This window comes from Haliotis asinina, chromosome 3 (genome assembly GCF_037392515.1).
Source record: "Haliotis asinina isolate JCU_RB_2024 chromosome 3, JCU_Hal_asi_v2, whole genome shotgun sequence".
NCBI lineage: Eukaryota > Metazoa > Mollusca > Gastropoda > Lepetellida > Haliotidae > Haliotis > Haliotis asinina.
The window spans coordinates 73,528,029-73,555,291 of record NC_090282.1 but is presented as its reverse complement, the minus strand read 5'-3'; the positions used below and the strand labels follow the sequence as shown (position 1 = coordinate 73,555,291).

The 27,263-nt window shown below is 40.5% G+C and overlaps 1 protein-coding gene across 1 annotated transcript in view; it reads left to right on the top strand.

Moving 5' to 3' along the window:
- Positions 1–27,263, top strand: part of LOC137278420 (acetylcholine receptor subunit alpha-like 1) — a 60,638-nt gene that overhangs the window by 24,211 nt on the left and 9,164 nt on the right. Inside the window, exons 2-4 of the mRNA XM_067810735.1 lie at positions 17,718–17,762; positions 23,366–23,475; positions 24,159–25,140. Of these exons, the coding sequence (XP_067666836.1) occupies positions 17,718–17,762; positions 23,366–23,475; positions 24,159–25,140 (1,137 nt within the window). The remainder of the gene's footprint in view (positions 1–17,717; positions 17,763–23,365; positions 23,476–24,158; positions 25,141–27,263) is intronic.

Sequence of the window (27,263 nt, the reverse complement as noted above, 5' to 3'; positions counted from 1 at the left end):
GTTCCAAAGCATGTTCCCAGACGCTATGAACACTACAACAGAATACACGATTCGCCCCCTGCAATTCCCAATCAATTATTCCCACTGGTGCAAGTGACATGGAATTCCAACTGTTTTAATTATACCGCCTGGGTCGAAAATCAATACCAACATAAGGAAGTGATTTCTTTTAACCTTTCAGTACACGTAGGAAAATACTTTCCAACAAACTTCATGGGGATGTTTAACATACGTTAACGCAGCACTAGGGTGCGGACGGAGTAGGCCCTCGATGGTTTGTCAACCGGGCTGTTGATTTCAAGCTGAAAGAATTTGAAGTTTGAACGGGTTGGTTGTCCCTGAGTCATCAGAGGTTACGTGTACTGTTCAATACCTTGGTGGTATGAACTTTACCGTTCTGATACTGTGATCTTTACTCGCCTGTATGACCTTTACTGTTTTGATGGGAGAATTTCATCTTTCTAAACACTACGATATTCAGTCAATGCTTATAATGCGCATGCGCTTCCCAAGTGTCCCATACCGATAGAATGATGTCATATATGTCGCATTATATTCTCCTTTATAGGTTATAGTTCATAGGCCGATTATAGTTTGTTTTTGACAAAGGATTATCTCCATTTCAAACGGTGTACGTTCTGTAAGTATTTTGATCTCAGTGTACTCAAGAATAGGCTAAAGGATACTCATGAATGTTAAACAAAGAAGTGTTGGAGAATAATCTATTTGACCTCTTAACCACTGACGTAACCCCTTAACCACTGATTTTAAGGTGTGTGTGTGTGTGTGGGGGGGGGGGGGGGGGGGGCTGTTTTGCGTGCTTGCTGTTAGGTATGTTTCGTTGGAGCTATTAACGGGGGGGGGGGGTGTATTGCTCTTGTGGGCGTCTCAACATGTGATTTTTATTTCCAACCAATCGAAACGAGGGACTGTTTTTCCTATTATTTTATTTCCGGGAACCTGTTTTCGGTAACAGTCCTTTAATATCCGGTGTCATCAGTTCAGTTAGACACCACACATCTGCCCAATACCTTACTACAGGGTATAGTAATGACACAACAATTACAGTCATTATGCCATGCATGGCCATGAAGCGTGTTTCAGTAATCAAAACAACCTGTTTTACCAAGATATTTTCCTTCCTTCCTTCCTTCCGTCCTGTTCAATTGTATCAGTTGATGCCATTCGGGATGCCAAGATTGAAATGCCAGAAAATGGCCAAATAGTCTCTTCACGCCAAAGATCATTGCCCTAGACGATAAAGGACGTCGATAGTGAGATTGGATCAGCAGACTAAATGTTTATGAGAAATGCCTTTCAGAGCCAATGTACACTGGAATAATTTACAGGTGAATAAATCCTGTAGTCAAAGACTGCAGACTGATCTATGAATCGTCTTTGTGCCTTGCTATTGGTTGTTGTTGGGTAAAGTAGCGAGACCACTTACGTGTTAGGGTAATAGTACTTGATATGAGATGAGACGTATTGGAAACTAGGGGAGTGTCACCTCGTTACAGGGCGCCACAACAGACCTAGATAATCAGTCAGATTTAGAAGGATTCAGTATTTACCAAACACATTTTAGCACAATCAAAACAGGGTGCGAAAACACAATCTCCATATGTGTCCATTGTGTGGCCATATCTTGAAGAAAGGTTCACAAATCATCTCAAAACACTATTGATACCACTTGTTCACGTGTCTAAGGAACCTGTGGCACCATTCACAAGCCATCTTAAACAAAAAAAATACAAGAAAATTGCATCCATTATCATTTGTGGTTCAAAAATAATCTGGAAACCTCTTCCACAGTTCTTCCACAGTTCTTCCACAAAAGAAATGCCATTTTCAAACAGTATCTCAGAATCACTTCTCGTATATAATGATTTTAAATATAGAAAACCTTTATAAAGTCAATGTCCATTACTTTTGGGGGGAAATATTTTTTGAAAAATGAATTATTATTTTCTTACTTTGCTATCTACTGTCTCCATGTAGAAATGAATGGATGTGAAGCTAATGGTGTACTGAGATAAGGTGTTTTTCCGTCATACTGACGTCTCTAAGGCAAATTGCTGGTACACATGTAGCACTGTGGCAGACCACGATAAACGTTTTTGTTTAAGTTTCATTCAAGCCCCAGTGCAAAGTAAATTCTATGTATGATTCCCATTATACGGACGTCAGAAACCTAAAACTAGCAGCACGTCCGCAGTCTGAGAATATATTACGGTACCGGGTGTTGATTTGATACCATATCACAAACGTATAACTTTTTTTAAAAAAAAAATTACTTTTAGGAAACTGATTAAGTCAAGTGGATTTTAAGACGTTCTCGATCAATGAGGATTCCGTCTCAGGATTGGTCTGATGACTTAATCCATGAGATCTCAGAACAAGTGTGTATGTCCAGAACAGGCACCGGAGAACTGGTCTTCAGCACCCGTGCTTGTAAAACTTGAATAACGGGATCGGGTGGTCAAGTCGACTTGGTTGAATGCAAACCATCGCATCCCAATTGTGAGGATAGATTCTCGTAGTGTTAATAACTGAATTGTATTATCCCACAAAACTAGAGCTGCACTATTGTTAAGTGCGGCTTTGAAAAACGGCAAAAAAGTGAAGTGGGTGATGCTATTAGTGAAGTGGGTGAATATTATAGGTTAAGTAGGTGATGCTATTAGTGAAGTGGGTGAATATTATAGGTTAAGTAGGTGATGCTATTAGTGAAGTGGGTGAATATTATAGGTTAAGTAGGTGATGCTATTAGTGAAGTGGGTGATGCTATTAGTGAAGTGGGTGATGCTATTAGTGAAGTGGGTGAATATTATAGGTTAAGTAGGTGATGCTATTAGTGAAGTGGGTGAATATTATAGGTTAAGTAGGTGATGCTATTAGTGAAGTGGGTGATGCTATTAGTGAAGTGGGTGATGCTATTAGTGAAGTGGGTGAATATTATAGGTTAAGTAGGTGATGCTATTAGTGAAGTGGGTGATGCTATTAGTGAAGTGGGTGAATATTATAGGTTAAGTAGGTGATGCTATTAGTGAAGTGGGTGAATATTATAGGTTAAGTAGGTGATGCTATTAGTGAAGTGGGTGATGCTATTAGTGAAGTGGGTGATGCTATTAGTGAAGTGGGTGAATATTATAGGTTAAGTAGGTGATGCTATTAGTGAAGTGGGTGATGCTATTAGTGAAGTGGGTGAATATTATAGGTTAAGTAGGTGATGCTATTAGTGAAGTGGGTGAATATTATAGGTTAAGTAGGTGATGCTATTAGTGAAGTGGGTGATGCTATTAGTGAAGTGGGTGAATATTATAGGTTAAGTAGGTGATGCTATTAGTGAAGTGGGTGAATATTATAGGTTAAGTAGGTGATGCTATTAGTGAAGTGGGTGATGCTATTAGTGAAGTGGGTGAGTGTTATTTTAAACAACAGTCAGCAACGTTTCAACATTTCACGATACTTTACCGACACAGGTAAACATGTAAAAGTGGCCGAAAGCGAGTTCAACTATACACAGATCGGGGTACAGTTATCTTCGGTACGACTTCCTGGGGGGAGGGGGGAACTATGCACAGCCGGATTATCGCAGGACATGTAACTTGATGAAAAAAAGCCTCATATAAAAATTCAGCTGAAAAATTCTTTGTCACAATCAGAAATGGTGTTTGCGAGCATTCAAAGGAGTCGCTTCAGACACAAGACGATTTTTCTCTTTACATATTTTTGACTAATATATTTTTCCTGTAATTTTAATATGTAACTACATGTGTGTTTGGAGTGTTAAAAATGTCTTTAAACGTCATGCTGCTAATCCTTGTAACCAATTTTCGTAATGGCCAAAATAATGCCCACTTTGATTGGAAGATTACTGTCATTTTAAGTTGGATGGATTCTTAACCTTCCTTTATCTTGGAGGGTTTCTCATCATCTTAACAGCAGATGCATCTTCCACAACGTTTACCTTTCAACAAAATTTCATCTATTTAAATCGATGAATAGTCGGATTATAGTCGTTCTTCTCAAATGAAAATTACATGTTTCAACTAATGTTTGCAGCTGATTGTATTTCGAATAGCTCCCCAGAAGGAAAAAATGAACTTCTGCACATCTTCTGTCATTGGCCTGCCATGTGTTTGTCACGCTCAGTGGCCGACCGATGATTGTGTACCGATATCTTTAAAAGCGTGTTCCACATCGAAATGTCGATTGACTCAAATCACTTGATGATGAACGTCAACGCCAGTTCCTCTCTCCTATTTACCACCGAGAATTACTACATTTGCCACCGAGAATTACTACATTTGCCACCGAGAATTACTACATTTGCCACTGAGAATTACTACATTTAATACCGAGAATTACTACATTTGCCACTGAGAATTACTACATTTAATACCGAGAATTACTACATTTACCACCGAGAATTACTACATTTACCACCGAGAATTACTACATTTACCGCTGAGAATGTGATGTCTGTTTCTGGGTATTTATTGATGTCACCAGTCTCGCAAAAAGTCATTCAAAATGTAATGTCAAGGAAGTAAGGTACTGCTTAAAACAATATGCAACTCGGCGTCTGTTTCCCCGTCTTCCCATCTTACTACAGTTCCACGGAGCGTAATTTTGGTCAGTGACATCTGGATTGACATATTCCATTTTTCAATGTCAACCTAATGCAATATTTGACATAGGATTCATGTCGTTAGAGAACAAAAGATTTAAAGATTCTCAGATTATCCAAGGAACGTCAATGCTTGCCAAGAGCCATTTATCTAAGATAGCACCACTAAAAGCCGTCATTATGTACAATCTTCGCATGTGCTTCATCTTTTATTCAAAAGCCCCTGTTATCCCATTAGGTAATTAAATGTCGTATTTGCGAGGACTCTTCTAAGAAATGTGAAAGCACAAATGCTAAGCAATGACATTAAAAATCGACATGTGTATGACGCGCGAATTATAAAGATCGAATGGGGGTTATACCAATGATTGAAGGTTTATTTTATGCGCATTTTGAAGTAAAATGCTGGTCTCAGGAAACGAAGGCTCTGCAAATAGGCGTTTTATCGGGTGGTTGATCAAGAGGCATGTGTAAGGATCAACACCGATTTACCAATCACGTACTGGGGAAATTATTTTCGCTTGAACAATCTCAACGATGTTATTAGAACATAGCATGGATCATCTATTGGTGAAGACACAGTAATTGAAATGCAGGTGTTTGTTTATTGCAGTCTTGATTGCATAAAGGTATTTCCATCTTCATCAGAATTCGTGATGTCATATTGACTCTGTTGATTTTCTCAAAACAGTTTTGAGAGGATTGCTGGTGTTACGACATTCATTCAGAACTCGTTCCCTGACGGTCAAGGTTCCAAGTCATCTGCTGCAACTCGTAAGGGGCGATTGGCAGGATCGGGTGGACACTCGTGTCGTCGTATCCATATTGGGCACAGACCGATGGTCCAGACCGCTGTGATGCAGTTCGAATATAGCTGAGTGCGATGTTAAACAACAAATAAACAACCAAATACAAAACATTCAGAGTTCATATACTGTTCGAAAGGTCATGAAAAAATTAGAAAATCTCTATTCACGCTCGAGCACACGCGCACACACGCACACACGCACACACGCACATATAATGAGGGGAGACCTAGTAACGGAAGGCGTCTAATTCCTAAGACCTGCATTTCTTTGGCCATTCTCCCCCACATTAAGATGTCACTCCTTGAAATACCAGGAATACAGCCCTCAGGTACTCACCCTCATGTACGTATATCTCAATATGACCAATCCCCAACGACTGAAAGTAAAAATAATAGTCTCATTATTCGATCGCTGTTCACTTTAAAGAACCTTATCAACATTACGCTGAAATAATATTAACAACTTCTTCAAGTTTGTTTTTATAATTATTTTTATCATTAATTATTATTGGGGTGAGGAGGGAGGTGTGGCCAGTATCCTCAAAGGTCACGGTGTATGTTTTCTGCAATGAATATCAGTCCCTAATAAACAGCGGATTTCTACGTTTTATATTATTTCAAGTAGTAGACTTTTTAAAGCTGAATGATAAAATATGGGCCCTAAAAGTGATTTATGATGACATACAGTAGACACATAAAGTATGTTTGCTCATTGACGTTAATGTCAAGTTAATTTCCATGATATTAAGATCGTAGACATATAGAAACGTGACTGTGTAGTTACTTCTCCAACGTAAATATTGCCTTGGCTGGGATTAAGTGTGACGGTGTACTGTGTTTTAGATACAAGCGTCTGGTTATGTCAGATATCCTTTTCACGTTTCTTATGACGTTAACAGTATTTGGCCTGTCTACATGATGAAGACCAATAGTGGAAATTGTTGGGGGGGGGGGGGGGGGGGTGTAATAATAAAGTGATAAAAAGTAAAACGTGAGCAAAGTTTAATCTGAATTTTGCGTTTGTTATTGGTGCCAGGGGCAGGATAAAATGACCCATTCGGGAACACCATGCTCCAGATTAAGTCTAGATCAGATAGTTGACTCTGCTTTCAGTAGAACAATATTCTTAGGAGTAAGGAACAGTCCTTTGTTTGAAAGATTTACATACATATACATTTACATACCAAACTAACGTCGACATCCAGAAGCAAAGCAAGTGTGATAATCGATGTATAGACTCTCTGTATATTAAAACTAAAAGAAGGACAGGCAATAGCTTAACGAAGGTTTATTTTACACTAACCTTTCTGGACGTGCATTATTCAACTAACAAACCAAACATCTCATCTTGGAATCTGGGATTAGAACCAGCTATAGTGGTGTCTGTGTGTTGAACTAAGGGACACTACTGCTTGTAACGTGAATGCTTCATGGGACTGTGGAAGCATTTGGAATGGACGTTGACCCTGTGACCGAGGGAGTGTGGAGTCCTGCTGTAGATGAGTGGCCAGTAATTATCATACCACTTGGACGCCTAGGATAATGGTATCAAGGAATAACTTTCAGGACTAACTAGCACAGAATGATCACAGCGCCACTACTATTGATAGTCTACGTTAGGATATGGGTGTTTCGATAGACGCACTGCTTTGATCGCTGTGTGCAAATGGGCCCGGGGGTGTAGCCTTGCCATATTCCTTACATCAATAGCTGTATTCACACCCACCTTCTACATGATAAACGGGAAGACAGCGTACAAAGGAAATACCACTTTTAGATGGCTAAACGAAATGCACTTTGGACTCTTGGGTCCGCTCATCCTGTTCGACGAAGTCATCAACGACGTCTTAATTCTTGTACCTTAACACACACTTGGGATGGTGGGGTAACTTGCCTAAGTGTAACGGAACGTGGTCATTAAACCAGACATAATGAGATAGTTACATGTTCCATATAGAAGAGGCTGCTCCGTTACGAATGAAAACCAACATCCTCAAGACGTATCAACTGTCATTACGGTATCATATGCTCACATGCGCCGTGTAATTGAGAGCAATTTTAATCCTTATTTTTGTAATCCAAAGCTATTATTACCGTCTCATACACAAGCAAGAAAATGCATTGACTGTTTTACGGCATACTTAAAGCCATTACTGTTCCTTTGCTTCCTATTAGTGCTGTCCGTTTTACAGACTGCCTCCAACACACAACTCAGTAAGACAGTCCCACAGCAGCCTAACTGTGCTGTGTACATCAAAGCACATATGATACACGCCAATTGACCCTGCCAATCCTCCCTGGACTAACAACGATGTTACGTTAGCGTAAACTCCTTCGGTGTCGGCCACGTCGTCATTAGGACCTACTTCAGACACGGTATGTCCCATCTGACTGGCTCCCGCCTCTGTCCCTCTCGGGGAGCAGGTAATTACTGGAAGGAATCTGATCTTGATTGCATGGATGAAGTTGACACCTCCATCTGTAATAGACGTGCCTGGACGCTACAGCTATTCTTGTGGTTTTAATATGCAGAGATTTTGTATCAGATACACTCTTGCTTTGTGCCTTGAGGACGACCTAAGTCCCTTAGGGAAGTCAGTATTTGTTTGGCACATGTATGTTGTCGGGGTATTAAACAAATACCACTCAGGTTCGGAGTATCACATAGTACCAATACACAAATCAGTGTATCAAGAAAGGAATTCCACATTTCCGGTCCAGGATCGATGTTCGACCTAACCTGTGTTCGAATCCTCCTTACATTTGACTATTTTCTTATCCACAAGAAAACGATTTCTTTAAAAGCCATTGTACGATCTCGGCGCAATCAGGAGTGTGGCTGTTTAACCAAAAATGATTATACCAGGTGCTCCAAGAAAAGGTTATTGTATCTTGCCTGTAGCACCCACTTGCAGAGCCAAATTTCAAGTTAATTTTAATCACGAGGACTAAAAGACACTCTGAGAGTGAACAAAAAACAAGCCAACTGTTAATGTATGAAACGTCAAAAGGAAATCGGACATAACTGTTAACATCCAGACGCTTGTATACAGTATCTTATTTGTCACACTTAATCCCAGACAAGGCAATATTTACGTCAGTGGTATAATTACACAATCAAGTTTCTATTTGCCTACGTTCTTAATAACATGACAATTTTCTTGCTTCCGTAACAAATATTCTGCTATGACGTTGAGGGAACCGATCCGATTCGGCCTTGGCAAGGAAGGCCGTTGCCCTTGTTGCTGGTTCGATGAAATCTCAATGTTGTGCCTTTAGGGCCCTCTAATGTTCCGTAAATAATTCCTCAACACATTTCCTTATTTGATTCGCAATTCTTGCTGTGAGAGGAGATGCCTTGACTTGAACATTAATCGATCAGTTCGTACCCTGGGGGTAGTTCGGGGTGACTGTATGTTCACATGTTGTAATTCGAACAGGAGTCCATTTAATATGCACGTTTATACATTCTTATATTTACTTATCGGTTATCAGTGGTGTTGGTCAGCTTGTCAAGATTTATTCAATATTAGAGAGCATTGTTGGATCGAGCAAGCTTTGGTGCCGAAAGTAAAGTAAATAATATTTTGTCGGAACTATGATTGCATTTCTGGGAGTTAATCCAGTACGATAATATAGGAAACACACCACCTTATCCATGTGACAGTGACAGAAATATGTCCTTGTTTTATCTCATTATGTTTCCACATTATGGCAAATAGGCTTGAGTGTGTCATTCTAAAGACGAATTTACATGCTGTAGTTAGGAAGTTTCTAGATGAAAAGATCTGCCGATCCATATACAACGTTCTCCTTGAGAATTGTCACATGAGGTTACACATAACTTTATTTACTTCACACCAAAAAATAGTTTCCCAAGTAACTCAGCTTTATTTATCCTCTCTCAAAAGAGTTCTTAGACACCTCCGAGCCCTCTCCACAGATACTATCGTCCTAACTACATTCTATCGTTACATAAATCGATGGCCGCTAACTGTCTACCGATACTCTGGGGTAGTGTTTGATTTTATCAGCACGATAATACTAACCTTGTGGAAAATGTAATCGCTGCTTCGCACTGCTAGAATGATTCGTCACTGCGTGAATATATTTCTCTGCCGACTGAAAGATTTTCATGTGATATTTTACCAGATGAAATCAAAACAGAGTCTGAATTGGACAGCCTGCCACAACAGTGACTATGGTGAGGCAGTCATGGGATAAATAGACCGTCCCTTTTGAACTAGCTCTGGACGTTTAATTGTTCCTCTCAAGAAAATAACATTGCGTTTGGCGGTATTGACCATCATGGCCTCGCCGAAAAGTCAAGTTCTTTGAGATTAAACTGTTATTTCTTGATGGGTTTTCATATAAAAGAGGTTTTCCCGACGGGAAATTAGTAGTGTGACCTGAGAACCCCGCTGTGTGATGCGTCAGATTATTAGACTAGCACCCATTGAAATCTCCAGGATGGTTTATTTGAGCAGATAAATGATGTTGATTACTAGGCGTATGTTGCCGAGACTGAATCGAACCTCTAAGCACAAAAGAGTTCCAATTTTGAGGATGAACGATCAGTGGCCATGTTTACTTGGGCCTTCCCTAGTGCCTCTTCATCAATGGAGGCACATCATCCACTTCAGGTAGCGGGAGCTGTCCCAATGAAGAAAATGGCATTATTTTATTTTAAATAAACTCTTGATAGTATTAAATAACATAGTATCATGGTGTAAGGAGGTGCTCTGATACACTGGTTTGTGATGAGAATGTGAGTACATGTCCTCCACCACCAGACGCAAGTCCTTCTGGAATATCTTTACTTTGTTTATGCTTGTATTCCTTCTCCTACTCTTAATACTTCAGAGATGAGGTTCGGAGTACATCACATTTCATCACGAACACCAGTTCTGTGTTGATCCTGTCTGACAAATGCCTCAAGGAGCTGGCCCTCCTGCGCAAACACACTTCTTGTCTGCAACTTTGTTCGGATCTGATCGTGGAGGTATTCAAACGAATGCTCAAGTCTGGTAGAGATAAGTTACCGTTTCAAACAAACTCTTTTTGCGATATGGCAGATCTTTTTTATTCTTTTGGGCGTTTGATTATCGTGCTGCTCTGTGACAGGTGTTGGCATATCCTCGCACCTGGCATCGTGTTCTTAAATCTTGATCCAGACGAAACCAGTTCACCTCTCACTGAGACTTTTTTTTAATACCCAATGAAATAATATGCTGATCTTGAAATATGAAATATGCACATATCAAAAAGTATCGCAACAGTCCATATTTTTCATGGTTTTCATATGTTATCAGTAAGCACAGCAGAGGAATATATGCAAACGAACGAACGTACTGTCTGGATCAACTGATGCTCGAAGAATAAGAACATTGCAAACTAAGAGAAAAAAGTGTAGTTTATTCATAGAAGCAAACGCTGCAAAAATTTACTCATTTTTTTGTGTGATAACCATGGCCGCATCATATTAACAAGAGCATTTTTTCCAAGATTCTGGCACACGAGCGTCACTAAATCCTCAAGTGAAAATATACGAGCGCAATGACACTATCTGGTGTAACCTGTGCCAACTGCAATAACATCCCTGGGTCTAATCCTATCTGTATCAGACGTTAAATTTGACATTGGGATATTATGTTCCAGTTTGGATGGAGGGCTTGTTCAAATTTGTGTACTGGACTATCTCTCTGGTGTATCATACGATGCATAATGTCCCAAACACACTTTATGACATCTGGACTCATGGCAAGTCAAGGTAGAGTTTCCTTCTCTTGGTGTATGAAATCGCCAACGGCACGGCACCTACATAACTCAATGATTGACTCAATGCTGATCGTGCCGTTTAGTGCGCTGAGGATAACGATGAGCGTGTGATTGTGGCACTGCTTCTATACCCAGCTGATTTGAGGCAGTTTCGGACCCTTCAAACTTACAGTAAACATGATCGTAGTAGCGCACAAATTTTTTCACAGTTACCATTACACTTATGGTTATAGTATAATTGAAGTTTGAAAAAACGTTTGAAAATTCTGAAATTCTGCAGCCATCCACGTTGTTAAAAATGCAAATGTTTAGATAAAACACGTTACAGTCATATTACAAGTTTCATGATTATACTGAACAGCAAAAGAAACGCAAATTTCGAAAAAATGAAATCTCAAAGGTAGGCTTCCTTGTTTAGGTCATCTATTTAAAAAAATGACAAAAAAAACCAAAATCTTGTTTCTTTTGCTGTTCAGCACATGACGCCAGCTAGCAGTTTAAGGAGGTATAGCTGTATTAAAGAAGAAGCCGTTATGGCTGATCAGGGGAACCATGGACAAGCAGATCTCTTCATAGCATCTCGCCTAGTCGTAGACATTGCCATCAGCATTAATCAGAGGAACAGACTCATATTCCAGCGATATAATTGACTAAACAAATACGCCCATAAAGGCCGGGGAGCTAAGTGCCAAGTAATAACCGGCTAAGCGAGTATCCCTGTGACAAATGGCTCATAACTTTGACTCTGCTCATAACGGGTACCAGGAGATAGAAATCCGAACATGGCCTTCCCAACCTTGTCTTTGTGGGGTTGCAGTACCGTAGATTACCGGTTTATTTGTAACTTGCCAATATTTGGTTTCCGGAAATGTAATTTGGTTTCATCAGCGAGTGTTAAATGTTGTAGAAATGTTTACATAGTGATTGATTTGCATCGTCAGGGTAATTGAAATGTTGAATAAATGATATCAGTTTGATATGATGGTATTTATATGAGCATTTTTCGTTTGTGTTAGACAAATAGTCACGGAACAAAGATTTATGTGCTCGAATGGTCCACAGTTCAAATATGTGAACATTTGCGTTCTTGTAATGATTTTACACAGCATGGCCACGAGCTCTCTGAAGCTTTGAAGTGATGGTTGCATTGCTTCGTGTAATGACGACACACAACACTCATAGTGTAAATGCAACTTGTTGTTACTTCTTGTAGTTGTTACGCACACCAAGACAACAAAGAGTGAAAATGACGATGAGTTAGTGAGTGATTGGGTTTTAAGCCGCTTTTAGCAATATTCCAGCAATATAACAACTGGAGTCACCAGAAATGGACTTCACACACTGTAGCCATGTGGGAAATTTAACCCTGGCTTTCGGTGAGTGAGTGATAGCAATATCACGGCAGGGGACGCCTGGAATGGGCTTCATACATTGCACCTTTGGGGGAAATCAAACCCGGGCCTACGGCGTGAGGAGCCACTAGGCTACCCCACCACAACGCACGTGGATATGAAATATATGGTCCTAGTGATAACACACATCATTTATAGAACGTACAACTGGAAAACAGGTTCGGTTTACGTCTTGTATTGTACTCGTGTGAAAGAGGGTTGTGTTACTTTTTTAAGGGATTTTGCGTACCATTTATACCTTGCATACCTGTAAGTGAGGCATATCTTGCTTGTAGTGGTGACAGGCACCATTCACACATTTCAGGTATGTGGCTTGATTTCATCCTTGTAATGATTTCACACCGAAAATAATAAAGTCAGTGTTACACCTAATTTATGTTTGCGAAAGTAATATAATGGACAGCATCCTTAACGGGGTGGCGGGTTGGGTTGGGGATTCCTGGTATAGTGTTAAACTGTTATACTAGAGTCAAATATGATTTTATTCAGTTTGACATTATGATGGAGCCATTCAAGGAACTGCATATAAATCGATAACAATTAGCTGCACCATTACCTCCAGGGTCATTTCAGGGCACAAATCATTTGCATGTTATGACTATCATTGATAATTAATTCTTTTGATACTTGATACACATATCTGAACATAAAAGTTTCCTAGATTGCATCGAATACATCGTCTGATTAGTCAGTAAGGTATGTTATCCTCGTTAGCTCACACGCATCGTCGCCGAGCAATACATGAATGAAAAACACTACGGTTCTTCCACATCCATGCCAAAAGTCAACCAACAGTCAAACTCCTGCTGTAGTAGCCAATGTGTACACAGAGGTTATTCGGTATAGGTACATTCGACATTGAGACCACTGTTAGAATATGTGTAAATACATCAACATCAAGCTACAGCATTTTGTCACACGTTTGTTTTGGGGAATCAAATTTCATTTCTTCGTCCAATGGTACATAGTTTTCGTATTATGACTAGAACTCTCAGACCATTAAGCCTTAGTTCGGCGCTCGCTTCATCGCAGTAGTTGTCAGATAAGGGCCTTATTTGTTTACAGATGTTTGTAGGTTGGGACGAACGGCTGTTGGCAAGGATAATAGTTCTGACGCCAACATGGCTGCACAGCTTTTGCAGATCCTAGAAGACGTGGATGGATGTCATCAGACATTTCCAGTTTCAAACCACATGGATTGCTTTAGCATCAGAGGTTTATGATGGTCTAGGTGTCAGTAGAGGGTGTCAGGCTACGTGGCCATGACGAACCATAAGGTGCCGTTACCGAGGACCAAAGTTAACGTTTGCCAAACTGAGAAAATTGGGGAACCTTGGGGAACGATACTCCATGTAACTGTGTGTCCTTCCTTGTCCCTCTTAGTTTCTGTACATTAGTCAGAATGTCTGCTCGCTTCAGTAAAATAAGGTTATCAGATAAAATCAGGAATTTGTTATCAGCTTCCGATATATAAGTGGTATCGTTCAGTGATGGTCAAATAACCAATTTCTTTGCATTGAATTGCTGAGTGAGAATTAGAAGACACCAGTGAAATTGTGTCATGTTTCGTCTTGATATTTATTATCATTATGGAAAGGTTGATCGCAAAAGCATGTTTCTGATGGGAACCAGTTGGTGGGTTGATCACAAAAGCATGTTTCTCATGGGGACCACTTGGTGGGTTGATCACAAAAGCATCTTTCTGATCGGAGCCAGTTTGTGGGTTGATCACAAAAGCATGGTTCTGATGGGGACCAGTTGGTGACCAGTTATTTTTGTGCCTGCATGGTTGTATCGTGGTCATCAAGGTAAAGAAGCTTCTAAGACACAGTGATGCCGACCGTAAATAACAAAATTCAACGATAATTTCAAGAAAATGTCTAATCGTTTCGAAAGCACAATACTAGTTTCTAAGTACAATACTAGGTGTTTAGGACAGACTCTACTTTCAAGTCAAGGAAACAGCTAGGTTTTAGGAAAACTTTGACCGTCACGCTTAAAGGTGATGAGATTAAGGGATTCGTTGATGAACCCGTCACCTAGACGACAAATTAATCAGTGCTTGGCCTCAGAATGACTGTGGAATTCGAAGACAATAATGGATAGTTTAACACTATTGGATACATTCTTTTTCCCAGAAAGGCATCAGGGTCGTTAACAATTTTATTAAAGATTAGGGGTAAATCACAAAACAATTCTATTCCTTAAAATGAAATTGTGCAACTGCATGGATAGGAAGAATCGGTTTATATGACGTATGTCATATAATACAAGATCTAGACTTGTCTGCAATATCTGGGGACGTACATTGACCTCAACTCCCATAATGACCCTGCTCTAACCCACACCTTGTGTTTGTCCTCGAGGAAGAACATTAAGAACTGATAGATTTCCTTCCGCATTGTTGGAAAGATGAGACAGTAGGAATACTGCCATGAACAGCCGTGTCCTTATCTGTTGGCTGCCGCTTCCTTCACTGTTTTATTCTGAACCATCTCAATCTTCTCTGACTAGTGATCTATATCTCCAGTTCTTCCTGCAGCCGGGAGAAACTTAAACCCACGGTATTTCTCTCTCTAGACCTCAAAGCCTATAAAGTACCAAATTTGTATGTGAAGGATTCAAATGAAGCATAAACCTTCATGCAACAGACAGTCTTAAGCCTTATAAGAACATGTACATCGCTGTCCGTGTTGGGTCGATGAGAACTGGCATGACGGTCACTGCGTCCAGCAAGGGAGCCAAAAGGTCTGGCTTTAGGTCCACCTTGTAATCAGGGGTTCTTGTCCCGCCTTGAATGCTGACGAGGATAACGAGCATCGTGCCGGTGTTGCGCCGGCTTCTATTTCCTTCCCAACGTCTTGACAGGGAGGGGAAATTAACGGGCGAAATATTCCACAAGTTATTGGCACATGCAATGTTCTCACAAGGAACTCCGTATTAAACCAATAACATAAATTAGAGAGAGTGTTCGCCGGTGTCGGGCGTGAGGCATGTACACAAAAACTAATTAATTACAACACTTGCCCCGGTGTAATTCCGTCTTACCCCTTCAACCAGACTCAGCCGTTACGGATTCGGCAGCCCACTAAATCAAACGCCAACTTCCAATCCCCCGTAGAACAGCTAACCAAATTGTGGCTGTCAGTTGCGTATGGGATCTCTCGAGGGAGGCTTGAAGGCTGCACGTGCAAGAAGTGCACTTATGTAGCAAAAAGTGACTGGCAAACATATTTTGATTTTTATATAATCACACTGTGTTGATAAAAACGAGTTTGCGTCGTTTGGTGTCGTTAAATAAGGACAGAGATGTAAATTGAATTATGGCACTTGAAATGAGCTCGGATTGAATTAGGTGCTGAGTTGAGGGCCAATTAATCCCGCACAGACAGCTAGCCCGAGGTTAATTGTTTCTGGTCTCTGATTCGCAGAAAATCAAAGGATACATTTCCTTAATCAATATAGATTTTGGTGTAAAACGATATTGGCGTTATTTATTACTCTTTACTGGATTCTTGTCCACCTGTGTCTTTGGTGGGAATGTTTATAGTACCACATCATGCATGTGATTGTCATCTGCCTGGTATGGGAACAAGGACCCGAGGAACAATATACATCAGGGCTATACTCATATGGTTCTTCTAAACGACATTAACTGAGGGAACAATCGGGCGTGTCTCTAAAACGATTGGCCATTCCTACCCTTCCAGACTAGAAATATTTATGTAAATTTACGTGTATCTGAAGACTCTGACAATATGGTTTGACACTGGCCTGCTGCAAATTAAATAAACTGTTTGGCAAAAGAAAGATTAACATGGATTTTAACCAAATTTTGAAGTTTTGAAAACGGGTTGCACACACATTAGGACATATGGGCACCGTATGAAATACACGTATCAAATACGTCAGTGTGGACAGTGTGTATTGTAATAAGTTATTCTACATCAATAATGGCTTCATACTATCTTTACAGCATCAGTTTAGTCTGAACAAGGCCTTGAACATTATCAAGTCGGATATACCATGAATATACAACACCACATACGTGACCCTTTCGAGATAGGTAGATGCTTCGAGATACCAAAGGTCGATAAATGATTAGATCAAAGGTAAATAGGCACGTCCAAGACATGACGTCATGGCTGGAAGTTACACAACGTGCTTAGAGTGCTTGCTTATCTTGAACCAGGTATGGGAAAGCCAATATATGAACTGATACAGCGAAATTGAAAGCCCGCAGAATTTGCTCAGCTGGAAATGTCACAAAGTCCCCTGCAAGCACAGTTACCCTTTTGCCTGACTTACGTGGGCAATACATGCATGTTCAGAGCAATCAAATAGCAACCTGACGCCATGTACGCCTGAATGGCGTCAAATATAGATAACCCTTAAATACAGTGTGCGACTGCGGGTACCTTTCAATCGTAGACGTTTGTGTTGCCGCATATAGACAACCACATATGTTCCGTGGTACTTCGTCTATAATTAACGTATGTTATTTGAAGATACAATTTGAAGACAACTTTAGCCTGAATCTCATGTGACGCAATTTCCTTTTTGGTACGACTGGTGATATTTAATGTAATCAATATGGTGATTGGGTTTTTAGTGCGTATTAATATTTTGCGAGTGGATGACATGTTCAGCTAATGTGCACCTCACTTAAACATCTTCCTGTTACCGGGATTTCGACATGAGATCAGAGAGTAGGAACTGGCGGTTTGAACCTGGTCACCGAGTGTCAAAAATGTTTCAGTACAGTTGTACTCTGGGACTGGTACTTGATGGAGATCACAAGAACTATTAATGAGAGTTAGGTCGAGAAAGAGATATGTTTGAAGCAATTTGATCTTCAGGTGAAATTATGTATCTGTGTGCGTCTGTGTGTGTCTCTCTGTAAGAGTGCGTCTCTGTCTCTTTGTGTGTATGTGTGTGTATTAAAATATTTCAGGTAAAAGTGCAATCTATTTTTCGATTCTTTTGGTGTTATGTGCAGTGGGTTTGAACGATATTTTCGCAAAGTAATGTAGAAATAATTATGACTGATTCACTCGATTATAAAACGTTTCTTTTTTTCTTTCAGGATGAGAAGAAACAAGTGATATCACTCAGCGTCTGGCTCCACCACGTAAGTCTTGTACTATGCCAGGCAGTGAGAGCAGTTGTCAGACTAACAGTACCTATAAAAGGCATATCCATGTATTTAATGTTTTAAAGTGCCAGTGATACGGAAGTCGAAGACACGGATTAGATTCCCCACGTTTACAATGTATGTAGCCAGTTTCTTGTGTCCCTGATGTGATTGTTAAGAGCGGTGTAAAACAATACTCACTCACTCTAAATATGATATGATCGGGATGGGGATGCAGGGGCGGTCTCATGACTCGATATTTAAATAGTTAATTAAACTAAACCTCCATTACTGAAATTACTGATTACAGCAATGTGCTTTAAAACCAGCTCTGAAAACAGAACCCTGAGAATGTGTCACATTTGTATCCATCAAATATAGCTCTTTGAACGATCATGTGTGTACTCCAGAACACAGATATAATTAACTTTGACGTGCGCCAAGCCGACCTCAGCAAAACTGACGACAATCGCTTACTCTGTGGAAATGCATGTGATCAGCCAATCATTGTCATTTAGTTGCATAAATTACAAGACTCGTTGGTAGATGACCAGATGGTGGCCACATGAACACGTGCATACACCTAGTTGCGGGTACAGCAACGTGCAGTAAACTTGGACAAAGTGTTGTGACTGTGTGTCCCAGTCCACCCAGCTGTGAATTGGGTACCTCGTTAGAATGAGAGAGCCACAATAAACTCGGTGCGCCTAGTGGCAGCAAGAGTTGTGTACTCCCCAGGGAGTTGAGATTGAAATACGATGTGTTGTTGAGATTGACATCCAGTGATCGAGGGGAAAACACCAGCGCCTTGAGCATGCACTAGTGCGTGGATATGTGCGCTATATAAATATCCTATAGCTATCTATCTAAGACACATATGTATTCAGGTTGGCATTGTTTCTGAGCTTGTTAGCACGATGTCCGTGAGTAAGTTTCGACGACTTGCGTCATTATATGGCTGAAATAATTCAAACTCACTCACTCAACACCTTGCATCACTTCAAGATTTTTGAGTCAAATAATTTGTACTATAACGGGATTTACAACAAATTGACGTACAATGTTTAAACGCGTATTACGTACAACAGAGAGCCATTACGTTTAAAAGTTAGATTTTCTGCCAATAGATTGTAGCGTATTCCAGTCTATAAATCTTAAGATAAAACTTGAATTCGTTTCATTTTGAAAGCCTCTTTTGAAGAAAACGAATCTATTTTCATTATATATCCTGGATGTGAAACTCGCCATTGTGTTAATAAGCAATGTTGGTGCTTAAGAACAGATTGCAACAGTGTTGAGATGACAGAAAAGCTTTGCTGGAAGCTCTAAAGACTAGTCACACACACAAACACGTGCCGCACATGCCGAACCCCCTGATTAAGAGTAATCAGGACCGGGAACAGACAATACTCTGTGATCAGTTTTGTGTTGTTCGCTTTAACAATATGACATTCGAGTAAGGGTGGAAATAATGTCAAATAATAACACATCATTTGACAGTGTTTAAAATACCAACGGTCTCAAATTGCCACTTTCTAACCCGAAAGCAAATTTAGAGGGTGATGTTAAGATTTGGATCTATTTGGCACGCAATTGTTCATAAATTCTTGCCGACATACAAAATGATAAAATTGACATGCTTGTGTTGCTGTATCGGCTGCCTTTCGTTGTTTCAGCTACTGTTAGCTTCTAATTCCAGTAATATTTGCTTGGCATTGTGTAATTTTGCCAAAAATCTATACACTAATTCGTTTCTCTGTGAATTAATAGTCGTGTTTCCTGAGGGGAAACGGCAATTGGGCACTATAGAACTAAGTGACCGGCCTTTTTAAGTACATGCATGAAGTACAAGTGCGGAAAGGGGTGCCTCTGGACAATATTGACGAGAGGATGTCGATGCATGAGTGTGACTGATGACTCCCGCCTAAACGTTTATCGTGCTTCTTAAAACTCATTTTTGAAACTTTCGTATCTGTATCAGTACTCATAAAGAGAAGAGATGAGAGGTTGAAATACATTAACGTGGGGACGACAGACATGAAGACTAACAACATCCTTCCACACAGTGTTTGCACTACTTAAATTTGCCAGCTGGCCATCAGGGCCACCTGCAGGCTTTAAATTCTACAGGCCCTGAATGAAATCTGCAGGTCCATTTTGTTATAATGGAACAAAAATAGACTACTCTGTACGAATTTTCACACGGTTTCAACAAAATCAGCTAAAGAGTCGTTTGTATTTGTTAAAAATTGGTGTTGACATTCATATGCATAAAGCAATGAAATACCAGGAAATGAAACTCTAATTTAAGTTGTCGTAACACGGTGGATCATGGATGATTCCCATTCGTTAGTAATGGAAAAAGGAGGTAAGGTTCCAGTTGAAAGAAGACAGATGATTTACTGAAGGCCTCAAGGGCCTGCAGATATTTGCAACTGCCAGCCTGATACAGTAACAACCGACGCCAGGCCTCCATTCCGGTGATTATTTCGAAAGTTGCTTCCACAGACAATGTACATCCTCGTGAAAGACGCAGTGGGTATTGGATGGTTACAATGGCCTGTGTCATTGTATCCTTACGATCTGGATGCCGCCTACTGGCCCAACCCTGTGCAGATTACTTTAAAGGCTGTATCGAGCTATAATTGCTGAGAGGTACACTGCATTAGCTGTGAAATGGCTAATGGTTATACCTTCCGTTTTTGTTGAAGACAGTAAGGTAGCCTTGAGGTTAAAACGGTCGTTCATCATACCGGAGACCTGGTTCTATTCCAAACATGGATACAAAGTGTGAGCCACATTTTTGGTATCGCTGCCATGGTATTGTCTAAATATAAGCGGCGTAAAACTCGTACATTCAAATCTTTATCCAATATTTTTATTCATGTATTTCCAAGTGAGGTTTCTTCACGATATGCATACTAAATCTGTCACGGAGGCATTTAGAGTAAAATACCCGAATGAAGACCATCCAACCTGAAACTGTATGTACAAGGAGTATTATGGCAAACTGAAGTCCACACAGAAGGCGTTGGGTATACTAAGGCAAGTGTATACAGCTGTAAACGCGGTGTACAACCACCTAGACCAGTCCCAGACCAAGCTCACCGAATTTTGTTCGTCTGCAATCGGACTTCCTCTCCTTTCGTAACGCTAGGTTCATGTGGCAATGTGACAATCAGTCTCCTTGATTGCAGTGCTGGGGTCAACTTCCCGATGGAATTAGGAAAATTGGTGTCATTGGAAACTCTTGATCGCAGGCAGGAATTGGGAGAATAGCAGTATTTGATTGAGCCCAGGGAACAGGGTTTGTCTTCAAGACATTTCTATTCATTAAATGAACTCATTTTGGCAATTTTGCGCCACACGTCGCCTGTCGACCCCAGTCAATCAGTGGTCGCCATATCAATGTCCGCCATCTTTGTTCTGCAATGGAGGGTAAACACCGACTTCCTTTTGTTCTCCAAGAACGCAGGGAACAGACGCAGAGTGTGTATCCCCATGTCAGAAAGATGTCCACGGTGTTTGGAATTCACACAAAGGATAAAATGTACAGGAAATAACTGCACAGGATTACCCATTCACAGCTTTCACGTTTTGAATGTTTCTGACCGTGATCATTTGAGGTTGAACTAACTACATATTGCCTCTTGTTTAGCTTGCTCAGCAAGATGTCCCAACCTTTAAAATCAACACTTAACCTGTCATATTAAACTTCATTGTTATCGTGGTATCAAGAATGTTTCAAAATTGCGAAAAGAAGTAATACATCTGACAGATTATTCGGATTCTGAGTGTGCTGTGTTTTCGTGTGTGCGGATGCATTGCACATTCTCTAATTATCCGCACCCGGGCTTAGAGGTACAAGTTTCGGGGTCATATTTAGGTTTTAAATGCTTCAATGGCATAAAGGCTGTACTGGCGGGCTAGCTGTTTTGAGACTGCAGTTCTTTGTGCAGAGTTGTGTCCTTTGGTGTATCGGAAACATATTTTCGTGGGTTCGAATCTAATTTGGTATTTGATTTTTTTGGTTTGTTGGTACCATACCTGAGGTTTACTTGCGACTCGCGTTATTTCAGGTTTTAAGCCAACAATCCGTGATATAAGGGGATATGCAGATACAAGCAGACCAGACCGATCTTACTGTATAACCGGCTGTATGTTTGTACTGGGTGAGTGAGTGGTTTTACCCCGCTCTTAGCAATATTCCAGCAATATCACGACAGGAGACACCACAAATGGACGTCACACATATTGCCGTCTAGGAATTGAACGAGTGTTTTCAGCTTGACAATCGAACGATTTAACCACTAGGCTACCCCACCTCCTCTTTTTGTTATTTAAACTATAAAATTACGTCCAGGCGTATATAAAATGTTCTGTTCAAATGCGAGAAGGCAAACTGAAGGACAGTATTTTAAACGTGTATTAAATACAGTCATCCCGCATTCGTCAAGCCATTCATGGATAACAATCATCTTTCTTAACATGGTTTTGTTTTTTGTTTATTTTTTTAAAATAAAATCTGAGCCAATTAAATAGACAGCCATGCTGCAAGAACAGGAAATAAAATACACAAATTGGTTTATTATTTCTAAGTCATGACATTAATTAGGTCTCTATGGGCCAGTTGATATAACGATAATGCTTTCATTAATCCAGTGGGATTGGTTTTATATGATCGCGCCGAGCCGAGTTAGAGAGACAGACGGCCTTTGTTCTATTACCTGAACTGTCACCGCTGTCACCGTCGAGCTGTCGTTGTCTGAGTAAACGATGCTGTCTGTCAGGTCTCTGTCGTTTTGACCACATGGACCGTAGGGAGAATACAACAACGCTGTCGGTAATCTGTTTCTCATAGTTTATGCGTGACATCAGGGGCAGTGATTTAACAGCGATGTGGCATGGCACTCTGTTCTTGTCTTCTGTTCGAACCTCTGTTGTTTATGTTTCTGCGTTTGTCGGTTTGTTTCACCCAAATGGTAGAAACGTCTAGACACAACGTTTCGGTGTGGAGTCTAAGAATGACTACGGTCTAAGAATCTATACCAAAACGTCGCATTATATGGAATAGATTAGTTGTTATGCATAAAATATCTTACTTTCCTATATGTCTACTTGTTTCGAACAAGATCAAACAAATTTTGTGGTGGGCATGTTCTTAAAGTGTTCCTATAAAAAGCATCTTCGAGTGGACGGTCAGCTCAGTTGGTAGAATGGTAAATCGCAGACATTCAACGGCTGGAACGATTGGAACGTTAACTGAAATAAAGACATCACTTTCCTTTCACGTCAACCTCTGCAAGCGACGTTGTAAACAAACTTAATCTTTCACCCTGCGACAAGCAATGTTTCGTCCCAAATATTACATTACGACAATACTCAATATTCGCTCAAAAATATTATTTTTCCCCGGACACGGTGGACGTTCTATAATCAGAATCTACGAGTGTAGACTTAACGTATTTATCCTGAGAGCACATAGAAAAAAATCTCAATGTTCCTTGTGTTCAACTAGGTGTAGGCCCGGTCTTCTCATGAGTGCCCAGAGGGCCGAAGCACTTTTCCTTTCTGTAACCGTAATTTCTGTTACGTTGAAGGAATGGACGGATCTCCGACTCCAGTGGGACCCGGATGATTATGGTGGGGTGAAGAAACTGCATATCCCCTCCAACCAACTGTGGAGGCCCGATATCGTACTGTACAACAAGTAAGTGGTCATGTGGTCAATAAACAACGTGTGTTCATGTTCATTCTTTCCTGGTTAGTGAAGCTCACAAATGAGTGTCTCGAATACCTGACGTCATCACGTGGTTGTGAAGTGAGATATATGTCAGTTACTGTGAATATTGCTTTTCCTTGTTGTAAAATCCAGCACCCCCTGACACATCTGCCTAGTATGCTATTGTATACACACACAATTTACATACAATTTTCCCCCATTTAAGAGATTAAGATCTATATTGTTTCAAAACTGTGTTTATTAATGTGAAAAAGTTTAATGATGAATGGTTAAAAGGAAGTCTTACTTTTTACATGCAAGTTTGTGGAATGTGTAATTTAACTCTCATGTCGTACATTAATGCAAGTTGTCTGGTTTAGACGAATGTACTTACCTTAATATCCTGTCGCAAATGTTTATGTAACATCATGATCCTAAAAAACATTTTGAGCACATTAGTATGACCACTCACTCTAGGGATGACTCGATATGAATTTTTGAACCCTTCTACATCGAAGTAATTAATAGAGAAGGGCTAGTGGTTACAGCAGTCGCTCATCACACTTAAGACACCGGGTTCGAGTCCCCATTCGAGTTCTGACATTGTTGGAATATTCTTATAGAGACGTTTCCAGGTTCAGTGTGTAATTATGCATGTCTGTACATTGCAGCGCCGACGGAGAATTTGTGATAACATTGCAGACAAAAGCTACGGTTAACTACAATGGCAAGATAGTATGGGAGCCACCTTCAATCTACAAAAGCTACTGCCCCATCGACGTCGAGTTCTTTCCATTTGATATGCAACACTGCTTCCTTAAGTTCGGTTCCTGGACCTACAACGGTGACGAGGTAGATCTACAGCATATGTGCGATGGAGTGGAGACCCCAAACGAAGGTCTCGTCATCACCCGCGGCATCGACATCAGAGACTACTATCACAACGTCGAGTGGGACATCATCAACGTGACGGCACGACGCAAGGAGAAGTTCTACGCCTGCTGCCCGGAACCGTTCCCTGATATTACGTTTAACATCACTCTGCGGAGACGTACCCTCTTCTACACGCTCAATTTGATCATGCCCTGTATTTCCATCTCATGCCTCACAGTCCTCGTATTTTATCTTCCCTCGGATTCCGGAGAAAAGATCACGTTGTCTATATCCATATTGCTGGCGTTGACTGTGTTCTTCCTGTTGTTATCTGATATAAACCCTCCTACATCGCTTGTGATTCCATTGATAGGGAAATATTTACTGTTCATCATGATAGTTGTGACAATGTCTATATTTCTGACGGTCTACACGTTGCATATCAATTTTAAAACGCCGACAACGCATAAAATGTCTCCATGGGTTAGGAGAGTGTTCACGGAGATATTGCCTAAAATATTGTTAATTAAACGACCATCTTTCGATAAGGCGCCTAAGGTGGCCGTGAGAACTTGCAACGGGATAGAAATGAGAGAAACTGCGGCGGCGGCGGCGGCCGCAGCAAGGTCACGTGACTGGCACATGTATGAGAATGTCCGACATGGGTGCCGGTCTGAGGAAATGGAAGGAGAAAGCAACTTTACCCCGGATGTGAAAGAGGCGCTTAAAGGGGTCAAGTTTATAGCTGACCATATGAAAACCGAAGACGAAGAAATGGCAGTAAGTATAAATGTCAATCTCTCAATCTCTCTCTCTCTCTCTCTCTCTCTCTCTCTCTCTCTCTCTCTCTCTCTCTATTTTAAACTGCACTGCTTCTCAACACACGGTAGTAACATTGCCAGACTTTCCCCCATATTCCGTTCGCCTAAATAAATAAATTAATAAATTCATGCAGTTCACATTTATCTTATTTTCTTTAGCAGAATATTTGTCTGGAACTCGCTGTCCTCTGCTTTCAGGACCCTGAATTCCGAATAAATCAAACATCTTTATTTGACAGAAATGGCTTTCGATTTTTAGTTGTAGATCAAAATTGCCTTGCCATGTCTGGATTAAACTGTTCATGCAGCACCGGGTTTCAATACTGTTTTAATGTTAACATAGGCTGATTGTGTCACTAAGGACGTATTTTTGATCAAACATTCATTTGTATTCCTTATTTTTGGTACCTCTTAAGCAGAGAATTATCCCACGGCCGAAAGAAAAAAAATGTTAATTAAAGAAGATATCTTTTCACATGTCAAAATGATGTATGAAGATGTATTGGACAAAAAGATCTGTATTGTGTTCATTCAGTCAATGAAAAACTTAGATACATGTTCTGACCGATGTTGAAAGAAGATGACAGGGGAAGAAATCATTGAATAAACTGGTCTAGTTTCATTCTGGCCCTCGTTAAGCAAATCCGAACAAAATGTGACAAATGATCAATTAAGCCGGGCCAACAAATTAGGTTCAAACAGTGTGTTTCGGATTTCATCCACAAAAAAATCGAATGCCGATCTCGTTTCCCCGTTCCCTTAATTTTCCTTTTGGCCTTTTTAGCCAGGCGCGTTCCCGGTCTATAGCAGGAGTAATCTGGGAGTTAGGCCTCGATTCATCAATGCCAGCCTCTCAGAAGCCCCTTTCCTCCTCCTGTGCAGGGCTGCTCGGTCGATAAGAGTCCGGAACATGGCGCATTAAAACACATTCGATTTGCCGTAGACGAGTTTTATTCTGACGAAAGTTTTCACTCTAGTTCCGAGACATTCTGCTCATACAAGCACTTGAGACAGTTTCGGTAAACCCACAGATTCATGTTTCGATGTTACTGTATTCTCTTTTCATCGTACATGGGGACCTCCTCACCAACAGGAAGCTGTTTCTCTGACGTCCGCGCTTTTCATTTGGCAAACCCGACAAGACTATCAATATCCTAATCATTGGATAATTTAGTGAGGACATAACCTTGTTGACTTCTTTTACGCCTTACTGTTTAAAAAGCAAGGTATTTCTGTGCATGTTTAACGTAAAGTGCCCCCAAATACATTTAATCGTAAAGACAACGGGCAAATGTCCCCATGTCCCTGCTGATGAAACACACGATTGTTTCAAGAAGTAGATTGACTATAATCGTCTCCGTTCATCACATATTAGAAATATCATTAGTAAGGATGTTTTTACAAAGTATTTTTGTGGAAATATTACCTGAGAAGACCTGCCGATAATCTTCGGGCAGCATATGCTGCTCTGTACGCGTTCACTGATTCATCTATTTTTCCTTGCAATTTCATTTCAATGTCCACTCAATATAACAGGTCTCCAGTGGGGAAAAAGACACACGAACTCTAGTGAATGTGAGATTTGGCACTTTTCGAACTTAAAATTGAAAGTTGAAATTGAAAACGTCGAAGCTTCGCCTCGCCTTGATCCAAGTCCTGTCACTTAGCGACGCAGAACATCTTCGGATGGCACCGATATGTCAGGGAGACACGACCAAGTCCAATTTACGTTTGTCGTGCTCAGAAAAATCAGCGAAGCGCGTGATAGGCTGCCAATCAGGCAGATTGCTCCATTGACATTTGCTAACATTGGTTAAGTCTCGTGCCAGGACCCCGTGACTAATGATGAGTGAACCCCACACTGCGTACCGGAAGTTGGACTGATGTGAATAGTGACTGCTGTTCAGATGGTATTGGTATTCAATTAAAGCAACAGGCAGGCTAAATCAGGCCATTTCTTTCCACTCCTCTGGCGCCCTTCATTCTATATGCGTGTGATTTAGTCCTGCGATTGATGAAGTCTGGTGAATGTAGTTGTTATTCAAAGATTCCTCCGTTTTATACTCCTCGAATGGCGTAATT